Below are 25365 nucleotides of genomic sequence, written 5' to 3'. Positions count from 1 at the left end.
GACGTATGCAACAATCCGACGCCTTGTGTTCTCTATCATCGATCATCCTCCATACATCCCGTCGTGTCCCCATATGATTGTCGTCTGCTTCAAAAACTTAAACTTCTTTGATGAGTTCACGTTCACTATGATTAAGCAGTGCAAGCAGAGGTCTCACGTTGCCAGAAATGTATTCTTCAAAAAATGGTTGAAATGGCTCTGAGTACTATGGGACTCAATATCTGAGGTCATCAGTGCCCTAGAAATTAGAACTACTTAAACCTAACTAACCTAAGGACGTTACACACATCCATGCCCGAGGCAGGATTCGAACCTGCGACCGTAACGGTCGCGCGGTTCAAGACAGAAGCGCCTAGAATCGCTCGGCCACACCGGCCGGCTGTATTCTTCGGCACGGTGACTATGTTCAGAAATAAATATGCAGACATGAAGAATAACGATGCAGAATGTTAATAACGTTTATTTTATTTATGTATATTTAAGATTTTTCACGTAAAATGTAGGAGGCATTACTTATTCGCACTCGCTCGTACATCTCACCGTTGGAAAAAGTGCATAATATGAGCGACATGGTGGAAGAGTATGTGTGCGGTTTGTCTCCTGCGCTCATGACTACAGTCAGTGGTCTTCAAATGATGTAAATACTGATGTAATGCTGTTCATCACACCGTACTAAGTCCCAAGAATATATATCCTGGGGACTAGGTACATCGTAATGAACAACATTACATGAGTATTTACATCACATGAAGAGCAATACCTGTAGTCAGCAGGAGTAGCACTTTTTTAGGGGGTTGGTAGACTACGTACAAGCACATCTGATAAGAGCGAACCATTGACCATTATTTCTCCTGGCCAGCAGGTCAGATGTGGAGCTGTGGACGCCAAACGTTTTGTCTATACTGACAGGCATAGTCTTCTTAGTGGTACATGAGGTAGTCAATTACATCATATATTTGCGGGAAGACCCAGAGGAAAAAACAACCAACACGTGAAGGGGGTAAACACTAAGGGACCAATGATCACAATATCTGCTCTTATACTACTAGCACCCTGTACATATTAGGCCACAGCTGATGCCCTGGTAAACTAGGGCGAAACGAGTCTGATAAAATAAATATTGTCAATATTTAGTTGTAGCCAGAGTGTCCTGACTAAGGAATCATTAATTTAATGCTAATAGCCTAAGTGTGAACGATTAACAACATTAAAAATCTTGCGTCGGCTTTTCAATGAATGATGAACTGACATGCCAAGTCCTGTTCTATCACTGTCAGAGTTACAATATGACAAAGGTGGTGAGGATGAGCTGGGAGGGGAAGTGCCAGGTGACCAAATACACATCATTCAAATAAAAGGACAGAATTATATTCACTAAGGCCAGGAATGAATCTGGAATTTAAGGACCACCAGTGGCCAAAAGGTGTACAATTAAAACCAAACGTGCTTGGAGGACCGTCAAAAGCTTTTGAAATAAGCAGGTAGTGTACTAAAAGAGAAGGCGCTGGCCACCAGTTCTGAAGATGCCACTCCACGGAATTTCCGTCTATGTTCCCGCTGCCACTGGCCGTTGTAGAACATTCAAAAAAGAACTCATTGAAATAAATATACACTAACAACTTCACATAACACCTAGGGAATTTATTGAGTGGTTCGTACGGTTTATTATGGATAAGAATTAAAAAGCAGCTGCAAATACCAAAAAACCAATATCATACGATACTGTAAAGTCATTAGTAAGAAAAGAACGATTGACGTCAGATACGCGTCATCCAGCGTTGAAATCACGCAATTTTCCTATGGATGGCCGAGGAAACATGTCAGACACCCCACGGCTCAAGCACGAAAAGGCCACTGAGGGTGGCACAAAGGGCGTCAATGGAATCACTCTTTCCCTTGGGGCGTTGATTCCACACAGTTTGCGGTCGAAATCACCATTGAATGAGAGCAAATCTCTTTGGACCGCAGCGCGAGCTCACGTTTTGCTCTCATCTACAGGTTGAAACCACTACTACGAAATCCGAACGTGATTCAAAGCATCAGAACGTATTTATGTTGTTTTCTGTTTTACTCCTTTTTTCCGCCCTCCTGTGGCGCAATCAAGTGGGAGTGCAACATTAACATGTGCAAAAGCTGTTCTAAGATCCCTCAGTTCTGAAATACCCTAGTGTCAACCACTGAACGTTGGTGAGCATTTTACAGACGTACTTTGAGACATTTGGACACGAAATCAACGTGGCGGCTGTTCTATCGCCTCAGGGTCAGGCAACCACTTCGATAATTCTCTGGTGTGGTTTACCTGCTCTCAGAGACCAGCGTAGCCGCCAGGCTGAATTGATGTCAACGTTCCCACCAAATAGTGTGTTCAAAAACGTTGTGTGAGTTCTACCGTGGATGTTAAAGAGACTTTTTACCGTTTTATTCATAGACGTGTTTGTGTTACATTTCGTCGTAATCAAGCCACGGGAGAACAGAAAACAGGATGGATAAAAGAGCACGAACACCTTTTGATCCTTCGGGTAACTATCTACGAATGGTTTTGAACGGTCCCTTGTGGTTTGGGAATCAATACCCCCAGGGAATGGAAGGTTTCAGTGACGGCCTTTATGCCATGCCCTGCGGGCTTTTCGTGTTGATAATGAGCGGTGGTGTTCTGAAATGTAGCCCTCGGCCACCCATAATAAAACCGCGTTATTTCAAGGCTGGGTACCGCGGTACTAACCTCTATTGCAGAGACATGGAAATAATGTGTGAAATGCGGGTAATCGAGGCTATGACGACTTTCTCATCGTGTGAGAAGTCCACGGTGGCATTTTTAAAAACTGTAGTGAAATTTCGTTCCAATGTGACATTATTAAATCACTTTACATGCCACATCAACTAGCTTTGTTTTCACATTTCTCGCCACCTTGATGTTTGAAGAGTCTCCGAGCCCTATTGTGACATTGCAGGGCGACGCCACGCCTTTCCACCATTACAGGGGAACCCTGTAGGCATCTTTTAACAAAATTTGCGTTTCGGAAAAGTGATCGTTTAATTTTGTTGTAAATTGTAGTTACAGTAATCCACACTATAGAGTAACATAAATTAAAGCCAAACCGCATTTAATTCTAGTGAATTTACCTGTGGAGCTTTAAGCACCAATCAGGCCCCGTTTAATTCAAGTTGTCAGACCAGCACTCACATACAGGACAGGAATGCCAAAAAGTCAAAACAATGTTCGCCACAACAGTTTGCCAAACTTACTGCATCGCAGAATCTCCCCAGACTGTACTAATGTCGGAAAAAAATATCGAGAAAAGTGCTAACCAAATTCTCGTCGTCCTATGATGGCCGGGACTAAACGAGTGAACCCAGTACCCAGCAGGCCTCCACAGCCACTTCACCAGTGTCTCGAACCACCTTTTGAGGCCTATCCTGCTACATAACCACCTTCGCATTGAACGCAAGCAGCCTACAACCAGCATGTCCGCTTCCTCTTGTGACTCCACATTGCCCCGGTGTACTGTGCTCAGCTCGCGCAGCCTCTAAGCATCCACCCCCATCCGAGGTCGGAAACAGAAGCCAGAGTGGCGAGAGCTTTCAAGCCTGGCGAAGGAACAGGCTGCGCCATCTCAGGAGATGCTCGTGTACCCACTGCTGCAGTATTAGCATGGATAACTGTGGAAGAGCACTATCGAAACGTGCCGACACTGGTAAATCTCGCCTTCCGAACAATAGCAGAGTGGTGTTTTATAGTGATGATATTCAGTGGTCAGTCTAAACTTAGCTTAGATGAATCCGCCAGGTCTTTTTGGCAGACTGCATTTACACCAACTGGGATCAACACTTTAACGACCTTTCATTGTCCCACAAAACTTGGCAACAACTGATTCAAAATTCTTTTAACCCTGTGGCCCTCGGCTCAAAAACTTCTGATAAGGACATCAGCCACATTCATCTTGCTACGATGCCTACCCCTATGATAGTAGGGTGGTGTGATAAATCTGTTACTTTTCCAAGAAAGAATGGAACATTTTTGTTGCTATTTCATGGCTGGTAAGCCTGATTACCCCAACGATCGTGTAAGCAGTTTCAACAATTTACAGCGTACGTTAGGCTTTTGACAGGCGTCTTAATTGGTTAGTGTATTGACTGCGGTGGACAATGAAGAAAAACGTATTTCGTGCTGTTAGCAAACATTTTCAACTGAAGACTTGGACTACGGCAAGTATCAAAACGCAATTGAATGAAGTTCACCTTGACTCTGCACCGCCACTATAGACTATTTAATTTTGGATTAATTAATTTAAACGTTGTCGCTCAAGCACTCCGGCCATCCAGTTGAGGTCACGATAAGGAAAACAATTCACAAAATCCATGATATGGTGATGGAACAAAGTTGAATAAAAATTAGTGAGAGTTATGAGCCTTGAGACTGCAGGCATCTCAACTAAGTGACTGCTTAGTATACTTCAAGGATAATTTGCTTATTTTTCTTTCTTTTTGAGTTATTAGCCTTCTGACTGGTTTGATGAGGCCCGCCACGAATTCCTCTTCTGTGCCAACCTCTTCATCTCACAGTATCACTTGCAACCTATCCATCCCCCGGTAGCTGCGTGGTCAGCGCATCGGACTGTCAATACTAAGCGCCCAGGTCGGAGATTTTTTCCGGGTCGGAGATTTTCTCCGCTCGGAGTCTGGGTGATGTGTTGTCCTAATCATCATCATTTCATCCCCATCGACGCGCAAATCGCCGAAGAGGCGTCACAACGCAAGACTTGCACCATGCGAACGGTCTACCCGACGGGAGGCCCTCGTCACACATGCAACCTACGTCCTCAACAACTCGTACTTGCTGGATGTGTTCCAATGACTCCCTTCCTCTACAGTTTTGGCATCTACAGCACCCTCTAGTACCATGGAAACCAATCTTAATAGATGTCCTATCATCTTGTGCCTTGTCAGTGTTTTCCACATATTCCTTTCCTCTCCGAATATGCGCAGAACCTACTCATTCCCTATCTTACCAGTCCATCAAATTTTATAAATCCATCTCCAGCACCACATTTCAAATGCTTCGGTTCTCTTCTGTTCCGGTTTTCCAGCAACCCATGTTTCACTATCATAGAATGCTGTGCTACAAACTTATATTCTTAGAAATTTCATACTCAAATTAAGGCCTATGTTTGATACCAGTAGACTTCTCTTGGCCAGGAACGCCCTTTCTCCCAGTCCCAATCTGATTTTGATGTTCTCCTTGCTCCGTCCATCACTGGTTATTTTACTGACTAGGTACCAGAATTCCTTAGCTTCATCTACATCGTGACCATCAATCCTGATGTTAAGTTACTCTCTTTCGTCATTTCTACTACTTCTCACTACTTTCGTCTTTCTTCGATTTTTCACAACCCATACTCTCTACTCATTAGACTCTTCATTCCAGTCAACACAAGCTGTAATCCTTCCTCACTTTCACTGAGGAGAGGAATGTCATCACTGAATCGTGTAATTGATATCCTTTCACTTTGATTTTTATTCCACTCCTGAACCTTGCTTTTATTTCCATCATTGATTCTTCTGTGTACAGACTGAGCAGTAGGGACGAAAGACTACACTCCTGTTTTGCACCATTTTTAATCCGTGCACTTCGTTCTCGATCGTCCACTATTATTACTTCCTCTTGGCTCTTGTACATATTGTATATTACCCGACTCTCCCCACAGTGTACCACCAATTTTTCTCAGAATTTCGAACATCTTATAAAATTTTACGTAGTCGAAGGCTTTTTCCAGGTCGATAGATCCTAGGAACGTATATGATTTTTCTTTATTCTTGCTTTCATTATCAACCGCAACGTTAGAATTGCATCTTTCGTGCCTTTACCTTTCCTAAAGCCATACTGATCATCATCTAACACATCCTCAACATTCTGTTCCATTCTTCTGTATACTATTCTTGTCAGCAACTTGGACGCATGAGCTGTTAAGCTGATTGTGGGATAATTCTCGCACTTGACAGCTCTTGCTCTTTTGTGAATCGTGTGGGTGATATGTTTTTCGGAAGTGAGAAGGTTTGTCGCCAGCCTAATACATTCCACACCAATGTCAATAGTCGTTTTGTTGCCACTTCCCCTAACGATTTTAGAAATTCTGATGGAATGTTATCCATCCCATCTGCCTTATTTGATCTTAAGTCCTCCAAAGTTCTCTTAAATTCTGATTCTATTAGTGGATCAACTATCTCTTCTGTACCGACGCATGGTTTTTATTCTACCACAAGAGACGAATATTTCTCCTAATAGAAGCCTTCGGTATTCTCTTTGCACCCATCCACTCTCTCCTCGGTATTTAATAACGGAATTTCCATTGCATTCTTAATGTTACTGCCTTTGCTATTAATTTCACCGAAAGTTGTTTTGACTTTCCTATACACTGACAGTCCTTCCAATATTCATTTATTTTACGATTTCTTCATATTTTTCATGCAGCCATTTCGTCTTAGCTTCCCTGCACTTCGTATTATTTCATTCCTTAGCGACTTCTATAACTGTACTCCTGAATTTCCCTGATCATTTTTCTACTTCCTTGTTTCATGCAAAGTGAAGTATATCTTCTGGTACCCATAGTTCTTCGCAGTTATCTTCTTTGTACCGATGTTTTTCCTTCTAGCTTCTGTGATGGCCCTTTTTAGATATGTCCATTCGTCTTCAACTGAACTGCCTACTGAGCTCTGTCTATTGCCTTAGAGAAGTTTAAGCTTATTTCGTCATTCCTTAGTGCTTCTGTAACCCACTTCTTTGCGACTGATTCTTCCTGACTAATTTCTTAAACTTTAGTCAATTTTTCATCATTATTAAATTTTGATCTGAGATTATATCTGCTCCTGTGTAGTGCTTACAGTATTTGATTTCGGATCTATGTATGACTAGGATGTAATATAACTGAAACCTTCCCGTATCACCCGGTCTTTTCCAAGTATACCTCTCCGCCTCGTGATTCTTGAACAGAGGATCCGCTATTACTAGCCGAATTTCATTGCACAACTCTATTAGTGTTTTTACTCTCTCATTCCTTGTTCTCAGTCCGTTCTCTCGTATAACATTTTGTTCTACTTCTTTCCCTGCAACTGCATTCCAGTCCCCCATGCGTATTAGTGTTTCATTTTCCTTTACGTATGTGTCACCCTTTCAATATCTTCATATAGTTTCTCAATGTCTCCATCTTCAACTTCTTTTGACGTCGCCATATTTAATAGAACTCTCGTTGTCGGCATTGGTTTGCTGTCGATTCTGATAAGAAAAACCCTATCACTTAACTGTTACCACTAACACACACTCTGTCCTATCTTCCTTTTCATAACGAATCCTACTCACGTTATATAATTTTCTGCTGCTGTTGACATTACCCTATATTCATAGGACCAGGAATCATTGTCTTCTTTGCATTTCACTTCACTATCTCCCACTATATCTACATTGAGCCTTTGCATTTCCCTTTTTAGATTTTCAAGTTTCCCTACGACGTTCAAGTTTCTGACATTCCACGCCTTGTCTCTTAGAACGGTATTTTTTTGTTTGTTATTTTATGTTTTTCTCATGTTTACCTCCCCCTTGGTAGTTCTCTCCAGATATCTGAATGGGGGACTATTCCGGAATATTTTGCCGATGGAGAGATCATAGTGACACTTTTTCAATTATAGGTCACATGTCCTACGAGTATACGTCATGTGTCTTCAGTGCAGTAGTTTCCTTTGCCTTCGGCATCCTCATGCTGATTCTTCTGCTTTTATGGGCAGCTTCCCACCCCAATGACAAGAGAATGACCTGAACTTACGTCCGCTCCTCAGCCCTCTTTGACAAGGCCGTTGACAGAACGATTATGACATCTTATGCTGGAAGCCTTCGGCGGCCAATGCTGATTATTTCAAAGATGCTACGGGTGTCTATTGAGAATTATCTATAAAGAAGCTATTTGCGTCGCAGGTGCCACAATGTTTTGCAGTCAGCCAAAAGCGCATCCCGCACAACGTTTCAGCATAATGTCTAGCTATGTTTCATCACATCCGCAAGACTTTTGCGGCGATTTGTGACTGTTGATGAAACCTGAATACATAAGTACATAAGTAAGTCAAAACGGCAGTAAAAACAACAGACAAAGGTTGGTGAAGGTGCACCAAAGAAGGCAAAGACCATTTTGTCAGCTGGCAAGGTGATATCCACCGTTTCTTGGGCGTCCTGCGAAATAATGGTCATAGATTACTTGGAAGAAAGTACAACTGTGACTGGACCCTATTGTGCTTCATGCTTTTGAAACTAGTGTTGGCTAAAAAAATGGCAAGGTGGACACGCAAAAAAGTGCTCTTACACCAAGATAATGCACCATCCCACACATCAGCCATAACTATGGCGAAAGTGCATTAATTACACTTTGAATTGGTTCCTCATATACACCACTCTCGTGATTTAGCCTCAAGAGACTTCTTCCTGTTCCTTAACTTGAAACTTTGTCTAGCTGGGAAGAAATTTTATTCAGATGAGGAAGTGATAGTTGTAGTCAACAAGTATTTTGCACATTCTGACACAAACTATATTTCCGATGTGATGACAAAGCTGGAGGATCGCTGGATCAACTGCATATCCCTCAAGTGTGACTATGTTGAGAAGTAAGATGAACTGTGCACGAAGCAAACATTTTTCTTGCTTTTCTACCAGATTGCACTTGTAGTGCTGCGCCTCCCTCACACGTGCCAAGTCAATATTGCTCCTAGCTCAACTCCTAATTCTTCCAGATGGCCTTGTGTGTGACATGCTCCAGGAGGAGGCCATAATTCAGGTTTATCCATGGTATATATTTGTCCCACTTCGTCCACATGCGAGAGTGAAAAGTAATGAAGTCAGATTTGAGATTCTGGTTAAATCATTGAGTAAATAATAGCAGCGAATGGTGATGAATGTGCGTCACGTTTGATATCGCTTTCTCGAAACGACATTTCTTAAACTCTCTGGAGACAAAGGCGGGTGCGTTATCGCTAACTAAGATCTTAGGCGTTCTAAAAATAGAATAACGGTAGCTAGATGCTGAACGGACAGCCGGGCATCACACTGATACAGGGCACAAGTGTCAGAATACAGAAAATGCGTCAATAATCGAAAATATCAACTTGTTCCCCTTTTGGGTACGAGGAAGAGACCGCAAATAATGGGTAAAAACCTAATCAATTGAACTCTCCTCACGAATAGAGTGAAGGCGGTTCCAACGACTGTATATTTTGGATTCGCCGATATATGAGCCTCTCACTCACCAACCAGCTTTATAGCATTCCTACTCAATGTCGAACTGATGAGGTGGTTCTTAATTTTCATAGCAGCCCTCTAGATCCCCAAGAGTCCCTCAAGTAAGCATTCATGCATTCCCACGAACCGGGATATGTCTTTCATTTTCTACGCTTTCTACTCTGGCAGAAACTAAATTCCCTACGTATGAATTTTCACGATTGCCAAGATTTACATTGCGTAAATGCGCGACACACAAATGAAGCGGTACTTGCCTAACATACTTTCTTAGCAGCCCTTGCCTGCAAATGTTGATGAAAGATCGTACTAAACACCACTACATCAAATAAATAGTTAAAACCACTTTTCACTTTAAGATCCACTACAAAGTGGGGTCCAATGAAAGTATGGCGGCTCCTACCGATAATACAGATGACACACGACTGAAGGCGAATCAATTATAATCTGTGCAGAACATTATAAAGGGGTTTTAATCCTCAGTCAAGAGAAACCAATGTTAGGAATAGTTAAGCTCCAGAATCGTAAAATAACGAACCCCTAGAAACTGGAGTCAATTTAAAACAGTAGCAGACCCAGTATCAGAATCAGAATTTAGCAGAGTACTGGAGGACTTATGTTCAAATAAGGCAGAACGGATAGATAACATTCCATCAGAATTTCTAAAATCATTGGGAAAAGTGGCAACAAAACGACTATTGTAATTGGTGTGTAAAATGAGTCTGGCGACATTCCATCTGACTTTCGGAAAACTATCATCCACCCAATTCCGAAGACGGCAAGAGCTGACAAGTTCAAGGATTACTGCACAATCAGCTTAACAGCTCATACATCCAAGTTGCCTACAAGAATAATATACAGAAGGATGGAAAATAAAATTGAGGAAGCCCTAGATGATGATAAGTTTGGCTTTAGGAAAGCTAAAGGCACGAGAGAGAGAATTCTGACTGTGCTGTTAATAATGGAAGCAAGACTAAAGAAAAATTAACGGTTTGAGAAAGTGTAGAATACATGTCTTTATTTCAGTCTATGATCACAAACTGTTATGTCCTTAGACTACTGGTTTCGGTCAGATTTTTTAAAAAACACTTCCTAATATAATACAAACAGGTCTGAAGATGGTCACTGTTAACCGAAACCGCTAGTCTACGGACCTAAGAGTTTTGTTATCACAGACCAAATTAAAAAACGAAAATATTCTGCTCGTCAAGTCGGCGCAGGCAGTGCTTTGTAGCCTCACAGGTGAATAGGTGCGCACTCTCCGGAGACTCTCCCGAACTTTTCGGTCACCTGTCACAACTATGTATTTGTAATTAAAACGGAGATCTCGTTTGGAATATTCAGTCTTATCCCTATTCTGATAATAATTTAAAAGTGACATGTAAACGCTAAGTGTTCTGTTGTGTGTTTTATTGACTGTTCGCGATTGTTCGCATATAGGGACTCTGATGAGTATCCACTAACAGTGCCACTCCTTCACCTAACATGGTTCCAATCGATTTGGCCTCATTTCTTCAGCTGTTCGTGTAGCAGTCAGTTCGCATTTATTTACAGTACGTTGTGTGAATGTAACAATGTGTTTGATTGCCTCATCAGTTTCGTACCATATTACTTCGTAATAAGGCGTTAGTAGGAGATCTGAATTAAAAATGAGCCGTAATTGTATCTCTTAATCATGAAGGCTTTTCTAGTGGGACAATAGCAATAACGGTTGACGTACCCCATTCTGCTATGGTGTATACACTGCACAGGTTCAGGCAATCTGGTGGGAATGCAAGTGTTTCGCAGTCTGGAAGATACCGAGTAACATGATGCAGGGGAGATCGTTTAGTAAGTGTACAGAGTAAACGTCAGAGGACTCGCGCTGCAGCTGAAATTCGCGAGGAAGTAAATACTATGCGAGCAGCTCCTGTCTCTGTTTCAAGGGCGCAGCGCTGTCTCCGTGAACAAGATATAAATGGCTGAACAGCGGCCAAAAACCGTTTATTACGCGAACAAAATAAAGTGAACCGATTGCAGTGAGCACAGGAACAAAAAAACTTAAACGTGCAGTAATTGGCCGAGGTGTTATTCACTGACGAATCTGAGTTTGCGGTATTTGGAAGCCGTACTCGAGTGTTTGTCCGTCGCCCTCGTGGAGATCATTTGAAGAGTCAATGTGTGACGGCAACTGCGAATCATAGTGGAGGGTCAGTCGAAGTGTGGGAATGTTTTGCGGGTGATAAAGTTGGCGTTGTGGTGAGAGATAATGGAACATTAAAACGGAACGTTATCAAGGGATACTGATCAAAAATGCAGCTCAATCTAGCAAGTGATTTATCGGTCTAGATTTCGTTCTGCAGAATGACTATGATCAGACAAATGTTTCTAAATTATTCATAAGGTTCGTCAACAGGAAAGCGAGATGTGGTCACTAAAAATATGATTTTATTAACTAAGTCACCTGACTTAAATCCCACTGAAATTGACAGGGAGGCCAAAACCTAGGTCAGCTTATGTTGAAGATCTACGGAAATTTTTCGGACTGCAATATCTGAAAAATAACTAAAAAAACGTATCTTTTGATAGCCAAGAGCTGTGCAGCTGTTATGAGGGCAAAGGGTAGATACTTGGAAGACGCTAAAATCTAAATCATATTGTACTGTACTTAGTGACAGATACAGATAATATTTATTTTGGTAGACTAGTTAGTTTATAGGGCGTGTTTGTACACTGAAATAAAGTATGTAATTTTTATCATGTGCGATCGGGAATTTCTGACCGTTAGTGTACTATACATGCTGATTCCGTGATGATGTTGCAAACTCCTAAGGATAACGGGGAAGGAATATGTATCAATTTCAGATAAGGATCCTGATCAGCAAAAGACTGAGTGAACATCTATCTCATACCTCTGGCAGTGGAATGGATGTACCGGTACTATTGTTGCTAAGGTAACTTCCACAGGTTGTAGTATGGATCAACATAGCGAGTAAAAATCGTCTCTAAAATGCGTATCCTAAGAGCTACGAGCACTTGTTCAGTAGAAGAGATGTGTTTCAATCGAAATTGAACATGTGCTCTTAGCTATTAAGGTATGAAACTCTGAGCCAATGTTCACTCGGCGTTTTTCCTTGTTTTGGTTCATATAACCAACTCTGAATGTCGCCTACCCTACAATCTTAGAAACAACAATACCGGTGCTCTGTCAGGGGTATCAAAACGATTTTTGCCGATAACTTCGAACTCGATCTTTTCTGGACCAGTGGCCATTACATCCAACTGATACAATTACGCTTCCTCATCATCTCTGTATGTATTTAACATTTTCTTGGAGTCATCCTGTACATTCTCTTCACGGTTCACTTTTATTTGCGCAGTACAGCCTACTCATCAGAACTCTTCATAGAGATATATTTTCTTTTCTCCCAAGCTTTCTTTAATTTTCCTATAGGTGATGTCTATCTCCCTTCTAGTAGTGCTTACCTTTACAGCTTTGTATGTCTCACATGGCCATTCCTACTTTGACATTTTTCACTTTCTGAGAATTTCATTTTTCATATGTCTGTATTCCTTCCCGTCTGCTTCAGTTCCTGTTATTTTATACTTTCGTATTATTCTATTTCGTCTATTAAAATTAATATATTTTCTGTTGACCAGTGATTTCTATTGGATTGTGTCTATTTGATCCTCTGCTGCCTTCATTATTTCATCTCTGTACACTACCTGCCCGTCTTGTCCTGTATTCCTTTCCCCTGTGTCACTCAACACTGGCTTAAAGCTTCGTTTGAAAATCTCCACAGTAAGACATCATATTTTTTAAAAAATTATCCACCTCACCTATTTTTCTGAAATTTCTTCAGTTTTAATCTAGTCATAATAAGTAAATTATAGTGAGAATAGGCAAATGTTTTTCGATATGATTTGAAGTTTAAAATCTGATTTCGAAATCAATGTCGTATCATCACGTATTTTATTTGAAGCCTTCAGCTCCACGTCTCTTCTTTCATAATCCTTAAGCCAAGGATTTAACTATGCTCCGAATAAGATTCTTACAGGCTGTTTAACCGTATATCTCTCTTACCCAGTCCACGCTCTACTATTCTTCTTGCATCTCTCCTTTCTCCTAATATCGAATTCTAAACCACCGTTACAAGTGCGTTTTCGTCTTGTTCAACAATCTGAGTAATTTCATCTCAATATACATTCCTTAGCCCAACAATGGCGGGGAGGGTGTTGTGCTCCATGCCCCAACCAATGACATCTTTGGCCGAGGATGATGTCATAAACAGAGGGTGACATCACTGGCAGAGGATCACAAGTTGGACGATCAGCTCCGATGGAACTGTCTAGGGTCATATTCCGGACCTTTATGTATTCTCTTAATTTCTGCCCAGCTTGTGTACTGTTAAGGTTGGGGAGTGGCTTCGTATCTACCTTGACTACGATAATACAATGATGTGCAAAAATTAAAGAAAAATTAAACATGTAACATAGCTTAGTGGATCGTGGACCATACACACAAAGAACTGGAGCAGTGTCGTACAGAGGATAACTAAAAGAAATATGTAATAAGAAGAACAGAAGGACACTTCTATTAAAAGACAGAAATTACATTAAATAAACTGAGCCTGTAGCAGTAATTATTAAAGAATGAATCAGAAAACTCAACAAAATTAAACCAAAAGAAATATATAACGTCCTCTTGGCAACGCAAGAGGCGGGACGCAATTCTTAACGGGGTGTATGATCACCACGGTCGAGAACCCATGCTCTGTACTGTTCCTCCATTGTGGTCACAAGTTTGATATGGAGTTCTTGTGGTAGGGCGTTTCATACCTGCACTAGCACTTTTGACAAATGCCAGGTGGTGGTGGTGCATCTGCATGAACTGTAATACTGTACAGGTCCCCAATGCATCCCACACTTCTCCATGGGATCTGAGTCACGGGAAGAGGTAGGCCAGTTCATTCGCAGTATATATCCTCCCACTCCAATACCCCTTCGACCTTGCGGATTTCGATGTGCTAGTGCACTGCATCATTGGTTATGAAGTCAGAGCCAGATGTACCCTGAAACGACGTACGTAGGGAATGTGTACCGTGTTGCAATAACATTGACCAGTGAATGTACCATGTTAAAAAATTGGGAGGCCAGTACGCCCTTGCAACATTATGTCTCACCACACCATAACACTTGTATCCCCAAAACGATCATTATCGACAACTTTCCTGGGTGTAAGTATTCCCACATCTCACCATACGATGGACGATGTAATTGTGACACTGTAACACCTCCCTATGCGTATTTTTTCAGGGGTGCATACGGCCCTGATATCATCTTAGTGGACCACAATGTGCGACAGCTTCCAACAGTGCAAGTGGAGAAAGTCTTGAAACTTTAGAACATTTGGTGAATAGTCTGGTCTGACCGTCCCCTCAGCTTAAAGTCGACGGGACGTTAAACACTAATCTGTTCGTTCGCTCTTCTTAAAAACCTATTGAGCACGAATGGGGTGACTTAATGCAACACATCCACATTCAGCAAAGACCATCCAGTGGCTGTCAACAGTGCTGGTGGAGGAATGGAACTCCCTTTGACAGGATCTCCTTACAAACTTGTGACCAGCATAGCAGCACGTTAAAGAACGAGCGTTGCCGTCAGTGGTGATCAACATCCAAGTCCCACCTATTGTAATGTGGAAGGAACCCTCATAAACCGCGTTGACTTCAGTGTATACCTGAGACAGGGTAAGGTGGACGACGCGTAGTGAGCGGTTTTCGTCCAAAGACATGGGAGAGTTCATTCGTTTGTTAAGAAGGCGAGGTAGTGACGTAATCGGCGGGTACGCTCTGCAATCTTTCTCAAACGATTTTACAGAAACTGTTCAGTAAAAAATTTTCTTTTTTCTTTCATTGTAGCTTTATATGTCAGGCTCATTACGATGTGCCCATCATTTTGTTAATAGTCGTAGTTACTGGGATATTTACGCGTCAGTAAAACATTTCGCGAAATTCAAAAATGTTTGCAACGAAAAACGGGTCGCTACGATTTTGTGTCTGGTGAATATTACATAATATATTGCTGTGTATGAAATTTAGCTGACATATTGAATTATTCTTTAGACTCTGTTGGACGTCTCTATCTGACACTAGTGTTGAGAAAATTGATCTGAAGTAGAGCACTCATTTGCGATCGCACCGCGCCAGCGACAAAGCCAAGGTGAAATACGCACAACATTCCTTATGTTTCATAAACGTAGAGATATCGAAATGAGATTTTGGCAAATGATATCACATGAAGAGGAGACTATTTTTCTATATTGTTATTACGCAAAACTTCATTACTACTGTGTTTCTCCACGAACAACAGACTTTTCCCATGAAAGACTGTAAGTTTTAAACGCCATCGACAGCTGGTGAAACAACATAAGTGAAGCCATTATACTTTTATTTCGTACCGAGGGTGTCCTTTTTCTTGAAATTCTAAACTTACTTTTTCTTCATAAACTTAATGAACCACAGTTTCAGATTTATCTCTCAGTTGCGTCTGCACAACACGTTACTGAGGTGAGACTGTGTAAAGTCCGCTGAGTTTTATCAAAAGAAGCAAATTTTAACATGTCAACAAGAGACATCTGTAGGTTTTACTCGTGACTCTTCTCTGAAGAAAGAAATAGTTTAAGTTAGATAGGTCACCCTAGATGTTTTTAACAAAAACGTGTACGTATAAAAAATATACTGAATCTAAGCTACCATGATATATGCAAGAATTATGATAATTTTTTTGGGTAAGTAGCTTCTTAGAGAATGTGATTTGATTCCAAAATCTCAAGGTGCTTACTCCGACGAAAATAATGTGAATGTCATAGTCTAAGAAATGGAATTGACTCAAAAATTTGTACAAAAAGAAATAGACCCCAATATTTTTGCCTCAGATTAGCACTTCTGTGTGGGATGAATTCGCTGACCGTAGATCAGAAAATAAATCACGAAGGATATATATTGAAAATTGGAATTTCTTATTTGTTAGAAGAGCCTTCTGAATAGCGCACTTCCTGAAATTTACACCATTGTTCATTTTTCGTAGTACGCTTCGAAGAAACAAGAGAGAGAAGAAAAGTCTTTCCAACTGCCTAGATCTTATTTCTACAACGAATCTGCCACATACGCTCAAAACAGCGAATATACCGCTACTGGCCGAGAGATTAGTTTTGTAAACAATCCCTAGGCTGTACCAAGTATATTCTCCGCGATGAATGTACTTCTGAAGTGTTAGTACAGCAAGAAAAGCAAGAGCGTGCTTGTGAACGTTCGAAAGGAAAAGTAAGTTTTACGAAGATTTAAGCAGAAAAGGCAATTCTGGAGTCATAATAACTTAGTTGGCAAGAGCAATCACGAAGAAAAGTATAGTGCCGACTTCGAGTCCAGCCAATATTAATCTTTCAAAAAATTTCGAATTAAAGCACACTCAACTGTCAACATCCATTCTAAAACGTGATCGTTTTCACCCTAGCCAGCTCATGGGCTGCTCACAGGTTCCGACATTCTTTCGTCAATTAATTTTACAGCAATCATCATCATCCAAGAGACCCACACTCCTTCTACATACACTGGGTACACTTCCATGAACCGTGTTAAAAACTAAGCGGCCATTTTTCACTGTTACCGATATATTCGTCTCGAGAGAAACAGCAACCATATTGATACTGAAATTAATTATCATTTGTTGTTCACTCTCAGTTGCACATTTATCATTTTGTGACATGTTTCAATTACTATGGATCATCTTCAGATTAAGTAGTTGCCTCGGCAGCCCGTCTTGTCTTTCCGGAATTGTATTTCAGAGCAGTCTGATTATACAAGACGGGCTGACGACGATACTACTTAGATATGAAGATGGCCCACAGTGATCGAAAAGTGTCATAAAATTAAAAATGTGCTATTGAGATTGAACAATAAATAAAAGTTATTTCAGTACTTGTTGTTATAAGCTTTATTGATCAAGTGACTGATATAGTGATCTTGGGTTAATTTCATCTTGCAGGAGCGTAATCCCTTTACGGCTCACAAGTGTGGTCTATACTAGCAGCGCCTGACGCCTGTAGCAGACCCACCTGGCTGCTCTATGACCCCTTATTGCTTCAACGTCTTCTAGTTGTCACCGATCCTCTGCCCCGCTGATCATTAACAATATTCCGTGCCTTGATGGGATGGCACTGTCAGCATGCTCCCCTACTTTCTTCAATTCATCTAAGAAGTAACAATGCTAGATGTTCGATTCGAAACTCGAAGAGTTTCGACACATGGGTGTGCACCATTTGTACTACTACAGTTGCTACAGTAGGTTACAAAGTTCCCCAGTGGTCAAGATTTTAGAAAAAGAGAGATGATAGCGGAGGGTAACTCTTGGAAGGAAACAAGCGCTGTTGCTGATGTTCTTCTCTGTTAAAGTACATGGTTTAAGCAGAAAATAAAAAAGCAACTGTCTCCAAAGTCGATTTATTCTTAATGATCTTGTGCAATACGTACTTGTTACTGGGCACTAGACTGTTACTCAATTCTTGACGATTTCGCAAGTGACGCCATCTTAGTGTCGAAAGATGACTCACGCGGCGTCTCTCGAAATCCTTATCTTTATATTTCTACGTGATCTGTGTACTAGAAATATACTTCGAGCGTTATTGGGACTTAAAAACGATTGGAAATTCTCTAACACATTAATAAGGAAACAAAACCACCCGTCGCTTTCGACTTATGCCTTTGTGTAGTGGCTGGAGACCTATCAGCGCCACGGTATCATTAGAAGCTATCGTAGAAATCACTCGCGACCGTTTTCTATTAGGAGAGCCACTGTCGTCACGTTTACCACACCACGACAGCGCGTATATTACCAACTTACAGTCTGTTCATTCTTCTGTGCTCTCTAGTGTCTCCCTGCCCCCTCTCGAACCACCCGTTTACAAAACTTCGTGGAACACATTTGCAAGAATTGCAGCCCTTTAACTAATTCTGAGACCGATTTTCATTTTAGAGGCGACACTTCTGTCATTGACTGTGCAACGCCTCCCCCCTCCCCCCCCCCCCCCCCCCCCTTACAGATACAAGTTGCCGGCGGTCAGCTGTTCTTTCCACGGCCCCTGACTTGGGTCTGTAATTTTCTTCAGAAGATTTTGTCGTTTATTGCTAGTAGTTTGATTCTTCCAAACCTTCTTTATATTTTCAGAAAAAATTTGCCTTCAAATATAAATTTTCCTCTTCGTCGCTTTGACGAAATACCAAACTGACCGACTCCACAACAAAAACTGGCGTATGTGCTGCCATATTGCGCAATCATTCGTTATCATCATAAAGTTCAGAAAAGTTTCATTACATTTTGAAAATTGGAGCATGATCATTACTAGAAATTTCACATGTGAGTAATCTGAGACGTACACTGCACTGTAATCCTACAGGATAAGGCATTCTCAGCGAAGAAGCTTTATAGTTACGGAACGTGCCATAACATCCGCTAGTAATGGTGATAACAGCAGCTTCATCAGATAACGCCTAGTACAGCGTTCGAATACATCGCTGCTGTATATAAAGTGTCAGAATATCACAAAACTTATCTCAGTGGAACCCTTGTGATTTGCAGGACGCTGGGACGCTCTCCGCAGCAGTGAAACAAGATAAGAACGCACCAGCCATGCAGCTTAATCTCTCAATCGCCGCCACGCTAGCAATCGTCGCATTCGTGACGCTCTGTGAGGTAAATATTGATGGTATATTCAGCGCAACCTCTCAGACCTGTTCCTACTGCACTGCAGTAGCGTTTCGCACATCATCCGCAAGAGAATCTTAAATTTCCTTGACTCTGCATCTTGTATAGAAAATTCCTTATGTATTAAAACTACGTCGTGGAAATAGACAAATCTACATCTATACTCCGCAAGCCTATGGTGTATGGTGGTGAGTACTTTGTGTTCAAATGTCATTTTCCCATTGTCTTGTTCCAGTTGTGAATGCTTCACGGAAAGAACAATTACTGAGATGCTTCTAGGAGCATCCCAATTCCTCTAACTTTTTCTTCACCTTCTTTTCCCAAGATATGGGTAGGAGTACGCAGCATATTGTTTGGCTCTTCTACAAACGAACTCTCTCAGAAACATAAGCGAAGATTATATTGTGATGCTGAATGCTTGTGTTGTAGCGTCTGTCACTGTAGCGTCTTAACGCTTACTAAATTAACCTTAAACGGAACGTGCCGTTCATCTGTCGCCTTCTCTATTTCCTCTATCAATCATGTCCAGTACGGATTCCCGACAGACGAGCAATGTTCAAGTATTGATACAATGAGTGTCATGTAAGATACTTCCCTTGTTGATGGGGGTACACTTTCTGAGAAAATCCCCGATGAATTTTATATGGTCGTTGCACTTCAGATCTCTCAGTACGCACGTTCACAGACATTTTATGCAAGGAACAGCGTCCAGTGTTTGTACCTATCTTGTAGTTATACAATGAAGGGTCCTTCTGTCCATGTGTTCGCAGTGCTTTACATTTGTGTATGTTGAGGGTTAGTTGCAAATACATGGACAGAAGGCCCTTCTGCTATATGAATACACAAATGCAGAACAATTACTTCGAGCAATAATCTAGGTAAATCTGCCATAATCTCTCTTAGATTCTGAACAATCCAGAAATAGTATACACCAATCCGTGTGCTTTAATATAGGACACACTCCGGTGTCGAATGAAAGATTTATTCTGAGTACCAACAGGTTCTAGTATGGCATCAGAAAATGTTCCGATTACTCATTTAGTAAGAGCATCTTCCGTGTGAGACAAGCCGCACGTAACACACATTCACAGGCCTGGTTTTTCCACTACATCACCAGAGAGAATATGTGAAGGTTATTTGTGAAGGTTATTCAGTCATTCTGTAGTTCTTTATAACAACGCAACGTAGTGTAGTGGTAACTAACATCAGGTTTAGTATTACAGCTTACTCAGAATTGCAAAAATGTCAGACACTGATCGTTCCCTCAGTCTTTTTACTTCTCTTTCAAGTATTAATAATCGTCGTTTAGCTGAAAGTAGCCAGCGCAACATTTACAGGCAAGTGGATTTGCGGTTATTGTCAATGGATTGTTTCTCTTACTTCATTAAATTTATATTTAAAAGAGATATTGCTTTCCTCGTCTTTACTAAATGTCATTGTTCATTAGTACTATCACTAATTTATCTGCTATACTCTACTCTATTCAGATCGCACAAATAATACAGCAGAAATATTGAATTCGCCCTTTAGCAGCATGTAATGGCAAAGATACTGTTTTTCATAGTTACCGTCGAATAGGACAAGAACTTCATATTATACCTTTCAAACTAGTGTCATCTGTGGTTGTTTAGAACCTCTGGAGAAATTTCTTCTTATTCCATATGGCTTGGCTGTACCTGCTCTCAAGCAAATGTATCTCCATGACTCATAATTCATGCTGTTACCCTCATTAAAATGTTCCAGTATGGTGCATTTTCTTGATGTAAAAGGGACTTTATGTAACTGGAGCGTCTCCTCACATAATTTAAATAATCCACATCTGTGTATGGCTAGACATATTTATGTTTTGTTGGTATCGCATGAGCGAAATTTAAGTAATGTTGTTTTATGTCAACAATTCTTCATACACCAAGAGATTTAGATTTGAAGTATTTAATATTACACAGCCAATAGCATGCAAATAACTGTTTAGTACACTGACCTCTGTTTCGTCTTCTCTAAGGATGTCTTCTTAAGAATGAAATTTTAAGAGACACTAGAAAATAATACAGAGAAAAATATGTTTGACAAAATTATTAACCAAGATGATAATTGTCATGGCATACAAAGGTTACTTTTGTAGAGCTACACTGCGAGATAGCAAAGGTCTAACTTTAGAACAAATACACCAAAAATTAAAATAACACACTTTCAAACCTTTTGCACTTATGCCTTTCTAGGAGCAACATCAGACTGATGGGCCTACTGGCTTACATTACTGCCACGAAAACTATACAAGCTGTGCCCGCTATCGGACGCGCACAGTGGCATGTGCCCACTTGAGACATTATGACAGAAACATTTGAACTAAACAATAGTTGACAGGAAAAACAAATTTAAAGGAAAAGAGCTTAATGGACTTTTGAAATTACAAAAACGTAGAGGAAATACAGTACAACATATCCATCTATGAGGCTAAACAGTAATTATTATGTAAACCACAGGATATTATAGAATATTCATAAGAACAGCTACAAAATCCAAACAATATCTGCATGAAAGCAACTTTAGTAGTACACATCTATGAGATTCGAAGACTAATATGCTTCAGAACTAGAGGAAGGATAACAGAGTAAAAAACAAAGGAATCGAACTTCCGTGAGTAGTGGATTAAAGTTGTTGAGAAAAAATTTTTACGTAAGTGTAACAGTTCATTGATGGTGAGACCATAGTTCTACGGTATAAAATCCCTAGCTCTTCGAGTATGTCGAGCCTGTGCCATATTCTATCCCTACGCGAAACTGAAATTTCTTCTACAGTTTTCGGTTTCTGGCCGGAAATTAATAGATGATTAGCAAAAGTGACATTCGATACATTAGTGCCTCTTTCTCCCATACATGTTCCTTGTATCTTACACTGAAAGACCTTCCAGTTTGTACTATATAATAAATGGGACTGAAAGATCTTCCGCAAGTGATTTCATAAGCCGCAGAACTGTGTATAGGAGCAAATGTGGACGTGAGATCATGAATAACATTTTTTTGCATGTTACTGTTAGCGGGAAAGGTAAATTTCCATTCATATTTCTTAACTACAAGATGACAAAATCAATAGGAATAAGGCCTAAAAAGGGAATAGATAATACTTTTTTGTACTCACTATTGTCAGTAACAGCACTGATCCCTAAATTCGACACTATGTTATTCATGATCGCAGATCCACATTTGTTCCTATACACAGTTATGCGGCTTATGAAATCACTTGCGTTTCGTGTCCCATGTATTATACAGGACAAACTCGAAGATCTTTCAGACCCATTTATTATATAGGACAACCTGGAGATATGTCAGTGTAAGATACAAGGAACATGTATTGGGGAAAGAGGCACTAATGTATAGAATGCCTCTTTTGCTGATCATCTACTAATTTCCGGCCACAAACCGAAAAGTCTTGAATTTCCGTTTCATCTAGGGAAAAGATAGGTCATAGCCTCGACATATTTCAAGAGCTGGAGAATTTCTACTGTATTTATGAGAACTGTGGTCTCATCCCTAGTGAACTGTTACACTTACTTAAAATTATTTTCTCAATAACTTTAATTCACTACTCACGGTATTTCGATTCCTTTAATTTGCTCTGTTATGCTTACTCTAGTGCCGAAGCATCTTTGTCTTCGAATATCGTATATGTGTACCACTAAAGTTGCCTTCATGCAGATATTGTTTGGATTGTGTAGCTATTTTTATGAATATTCTATAACATTCTGTGGATTACATAGTTATAATTCCTGTATAGTCTCATAGATGACTGTGTTGTTCTTTATTTCCCCAGCCATTTTGTAATTTCAATAAGACCATTAAGCTCTTTTGCTTTGAATTTGTTTTTCCTGTCAACTGTTGTTTAGTTCAAATGTCTCTGTTGTAATGTCTGACGTCGGCATATGCCACTGAGAGCGTCTGATAGGCGGGTCAGCTTGTATTGTTTTCGTAGAGGTAATGTAAGGCAGTAGGCCCATCAGTCTGATGTTTCTCCTGGCAGGGCAAACGTGCCAAAGGCTTGAAAGTGTTTTATTTTAATTTTTGATTTGAGCATATCTGTTCTAAAGTTGGACCATTGCTTGCTCGCAATTTGACTTTATGTAAGTACCCTTCGTATGCCATGGCAATTGTCATCTTGATATATTTGCCGAATATAATTTTCAATGTATTATTTTGTAGTTTCCTAAAATTTCATCCTGAAGAAGTCATCCTTAGAGGTGCTGATACTTAGGTGAATGTACCAAACAATTAATTGCAACCAGTCGGCTGTATGATTCCTATGCTGAAACTTATATACAGCTGTTGAGATACAGCCATGTTAAAAATTGTATTTAATATTTCTTCACATATAGTTAGAATCATTTGGAATATTAGAAATAATTTATATTGCATTAACATTAACAAACAAACCAACAGGATTTGTAGTGTGAGAATATCAGATACTGAATCTGATCACTTGATAAACTTTCACATGACATATATTACATCTCTATATATCATATTCCTTTTTTCTTTTTTGTAATTGAAGGTGTAATGCATATCACGTTGTCTGTTTGTTCCATTTCGCATGATCTCTATTAAGTTGTCTTTCAGTTTCTATATGTATTACCTCTATGAGCAATACTTGTAATTTTAGGAGATAAGTATGGAATATGCAGTATATTAACAAAAACAACATATGATTAAAATCTTAATTCACAACTATATGTGATGGATGAAAGTTAATATTTTCTGCTCAGCAACATACAAGATTAGCAGGTTTACTTGAATGATATTCAGACTACTAAAGTATTTGGTCATGAAGTACAGTTGTTGATATTATAATTTTCATTGTTATGAGATGACAAGAATGATTACAAAATGGGTATTAATAATTAGAGCTGTTATTAGTAGCTCAACACAGTGACCATAAAATTTCTGTGCAGTAGAATACAACTGTCCACATCTGCCACAATTTTTAGATCACAATATAGGAGTTTAGTACTGTTTGATTAAGATTTTGGTGGAACATTAGGACAACAATATCAGTTATGTCATTAGAATGTAGTAGTTCACACAGAGCTAATATAGTTCTTTGTCAAAATAGTTGTAGTATTTTTAGTTACAGTGTTTGCAGGTAATGCCCCAGTCACACATTAGACACCATTTACTAAATATACTTCATGGACATTGAACAGAACTATTTGAACATTCCTACCAATTATGAGATTAATCTTATTATTTTACCATAAATATAGTCATTTTAGTTCTTAGTTTATCTTATCGAAGCAATAGTCACAAATTCATGGATGACAATCGAACTGAAGATATGAATATTCAGATTTTATTCATGTTGTAGTAGATGCTTACATAAAAGGAGAAAGAGAATTGTAAGTTCATGTACGTTTGACTCTATATGTAGAAATCCAACAATTTTACATATGAACACAATGTTTAATCACAACAGAAACTCCAGGTCCTGAACAGTTGCAGCATTAGAAGCTAAGAGTGTTTTAACACCAAAATCATAAACTTAAGGAACATATACAATTCTTCTACATGGATTATTATTTACACAGTGCACCTTCATCAAACATGGCCTAAACTGATACCAACTGTTATTGAAAGAACATTGGTGAATTGCATTGTAAAGTTGTTAGTTAATGTAATATGTCATGTTTATTGTAAAGAAATAAATAAATGTGGGTAATGAACTATTAAGCACAACAGTAGTATATCAAAGCCTACTTCTGACATGAATTAGTTTCAAAATCACTACAATATTATCTCTTAAATCACTTTCTCATTGCATTAATTTCATATAATGAAATAAACTTGTTGAATTTACATAATTAAACAACATTTATACAAATAACAGAGAAAAATATTTTATACTAAAGAGATGAAACTTTATTATCAGTATTTGATCCACTAAAGCATATTTAGCTCTAGTGAGTCATACTTGCTTGTTTGTTTCGCAGATTAATTGATATTTGAAGCTGTTCTTAAATAGCAACACTGCTAAATATTTTCGAGATCTGTGATTTAATGCCCCATTAGCATTATGTTTGGTGATATTTAATATGTAACTGCATCTAAAATGGAAAACCAAAGAGCAGCACGCAGCAATGGCCAGGCCACTGAGAGCAGAGAAGGCGAGGCAACAGAATTCTATGAACAAACAATTGGGCATGGTTGGCAGTGCTGAATTCATCAAGGTCCACGTGAGTGCAGCGAAACAGGTACAAAACATGCTTCAGGGTACTGGTCCAGACTGTTGCTGATGCTGTCATTGCAGCAGTGCTGTGTAAAACGTATTGAAAACATTGTAAGTGTATGTGATCCATGTCTGTGCCC

The 25365-nt window shown here is 39.8% G+C and overlaps 1 protein-coding gene across 1 annotated transcript in view; it reads left to right on the top strand.

The window, feature by feature from the left end:
- LOC126356215 (cholinesterase-like) overlaps positions 1-25365 on the top strand; it is a 156140-nt gene that overhangs the window by 1497 nt on the left and 129278 nt on the right. Inside the window, exon 2 of the mRNA XM_050007027.1 lies at positions 18887-19000. Within this exon, the coding sequence (XP_049862984.1) occupies positions 18938-19000 (63 nt within the window). The 5' untranslated portion in view covers positions 18887-18937. The remainder of the gene's footprint in view (positions 1-18886; positions 19001-25365) is intronic.

The sequence above is a fragment of the Schistocerca gregaria genome, chromosome 3 (genome assembly GCF_023897955.1).
Source record: "Schistocerca gregaria isolate iqSchGreg1 chromosome 3, iqSchGreg1.2, whole genome shotgun sequence".
Classification (NCBI taxonomy): domain Eukaryota; kingdom Metazoa; phylum Arthropoda; class Insecta; order Orthoptera; family Acrididae; genus Schistocerca; species Schistocerca gregaria.
The sequence above is the reverse complement of the archived record's forward strand: the minus strand, read 5'-3'. Positions and strand labels throughout refer to the sequence as shown.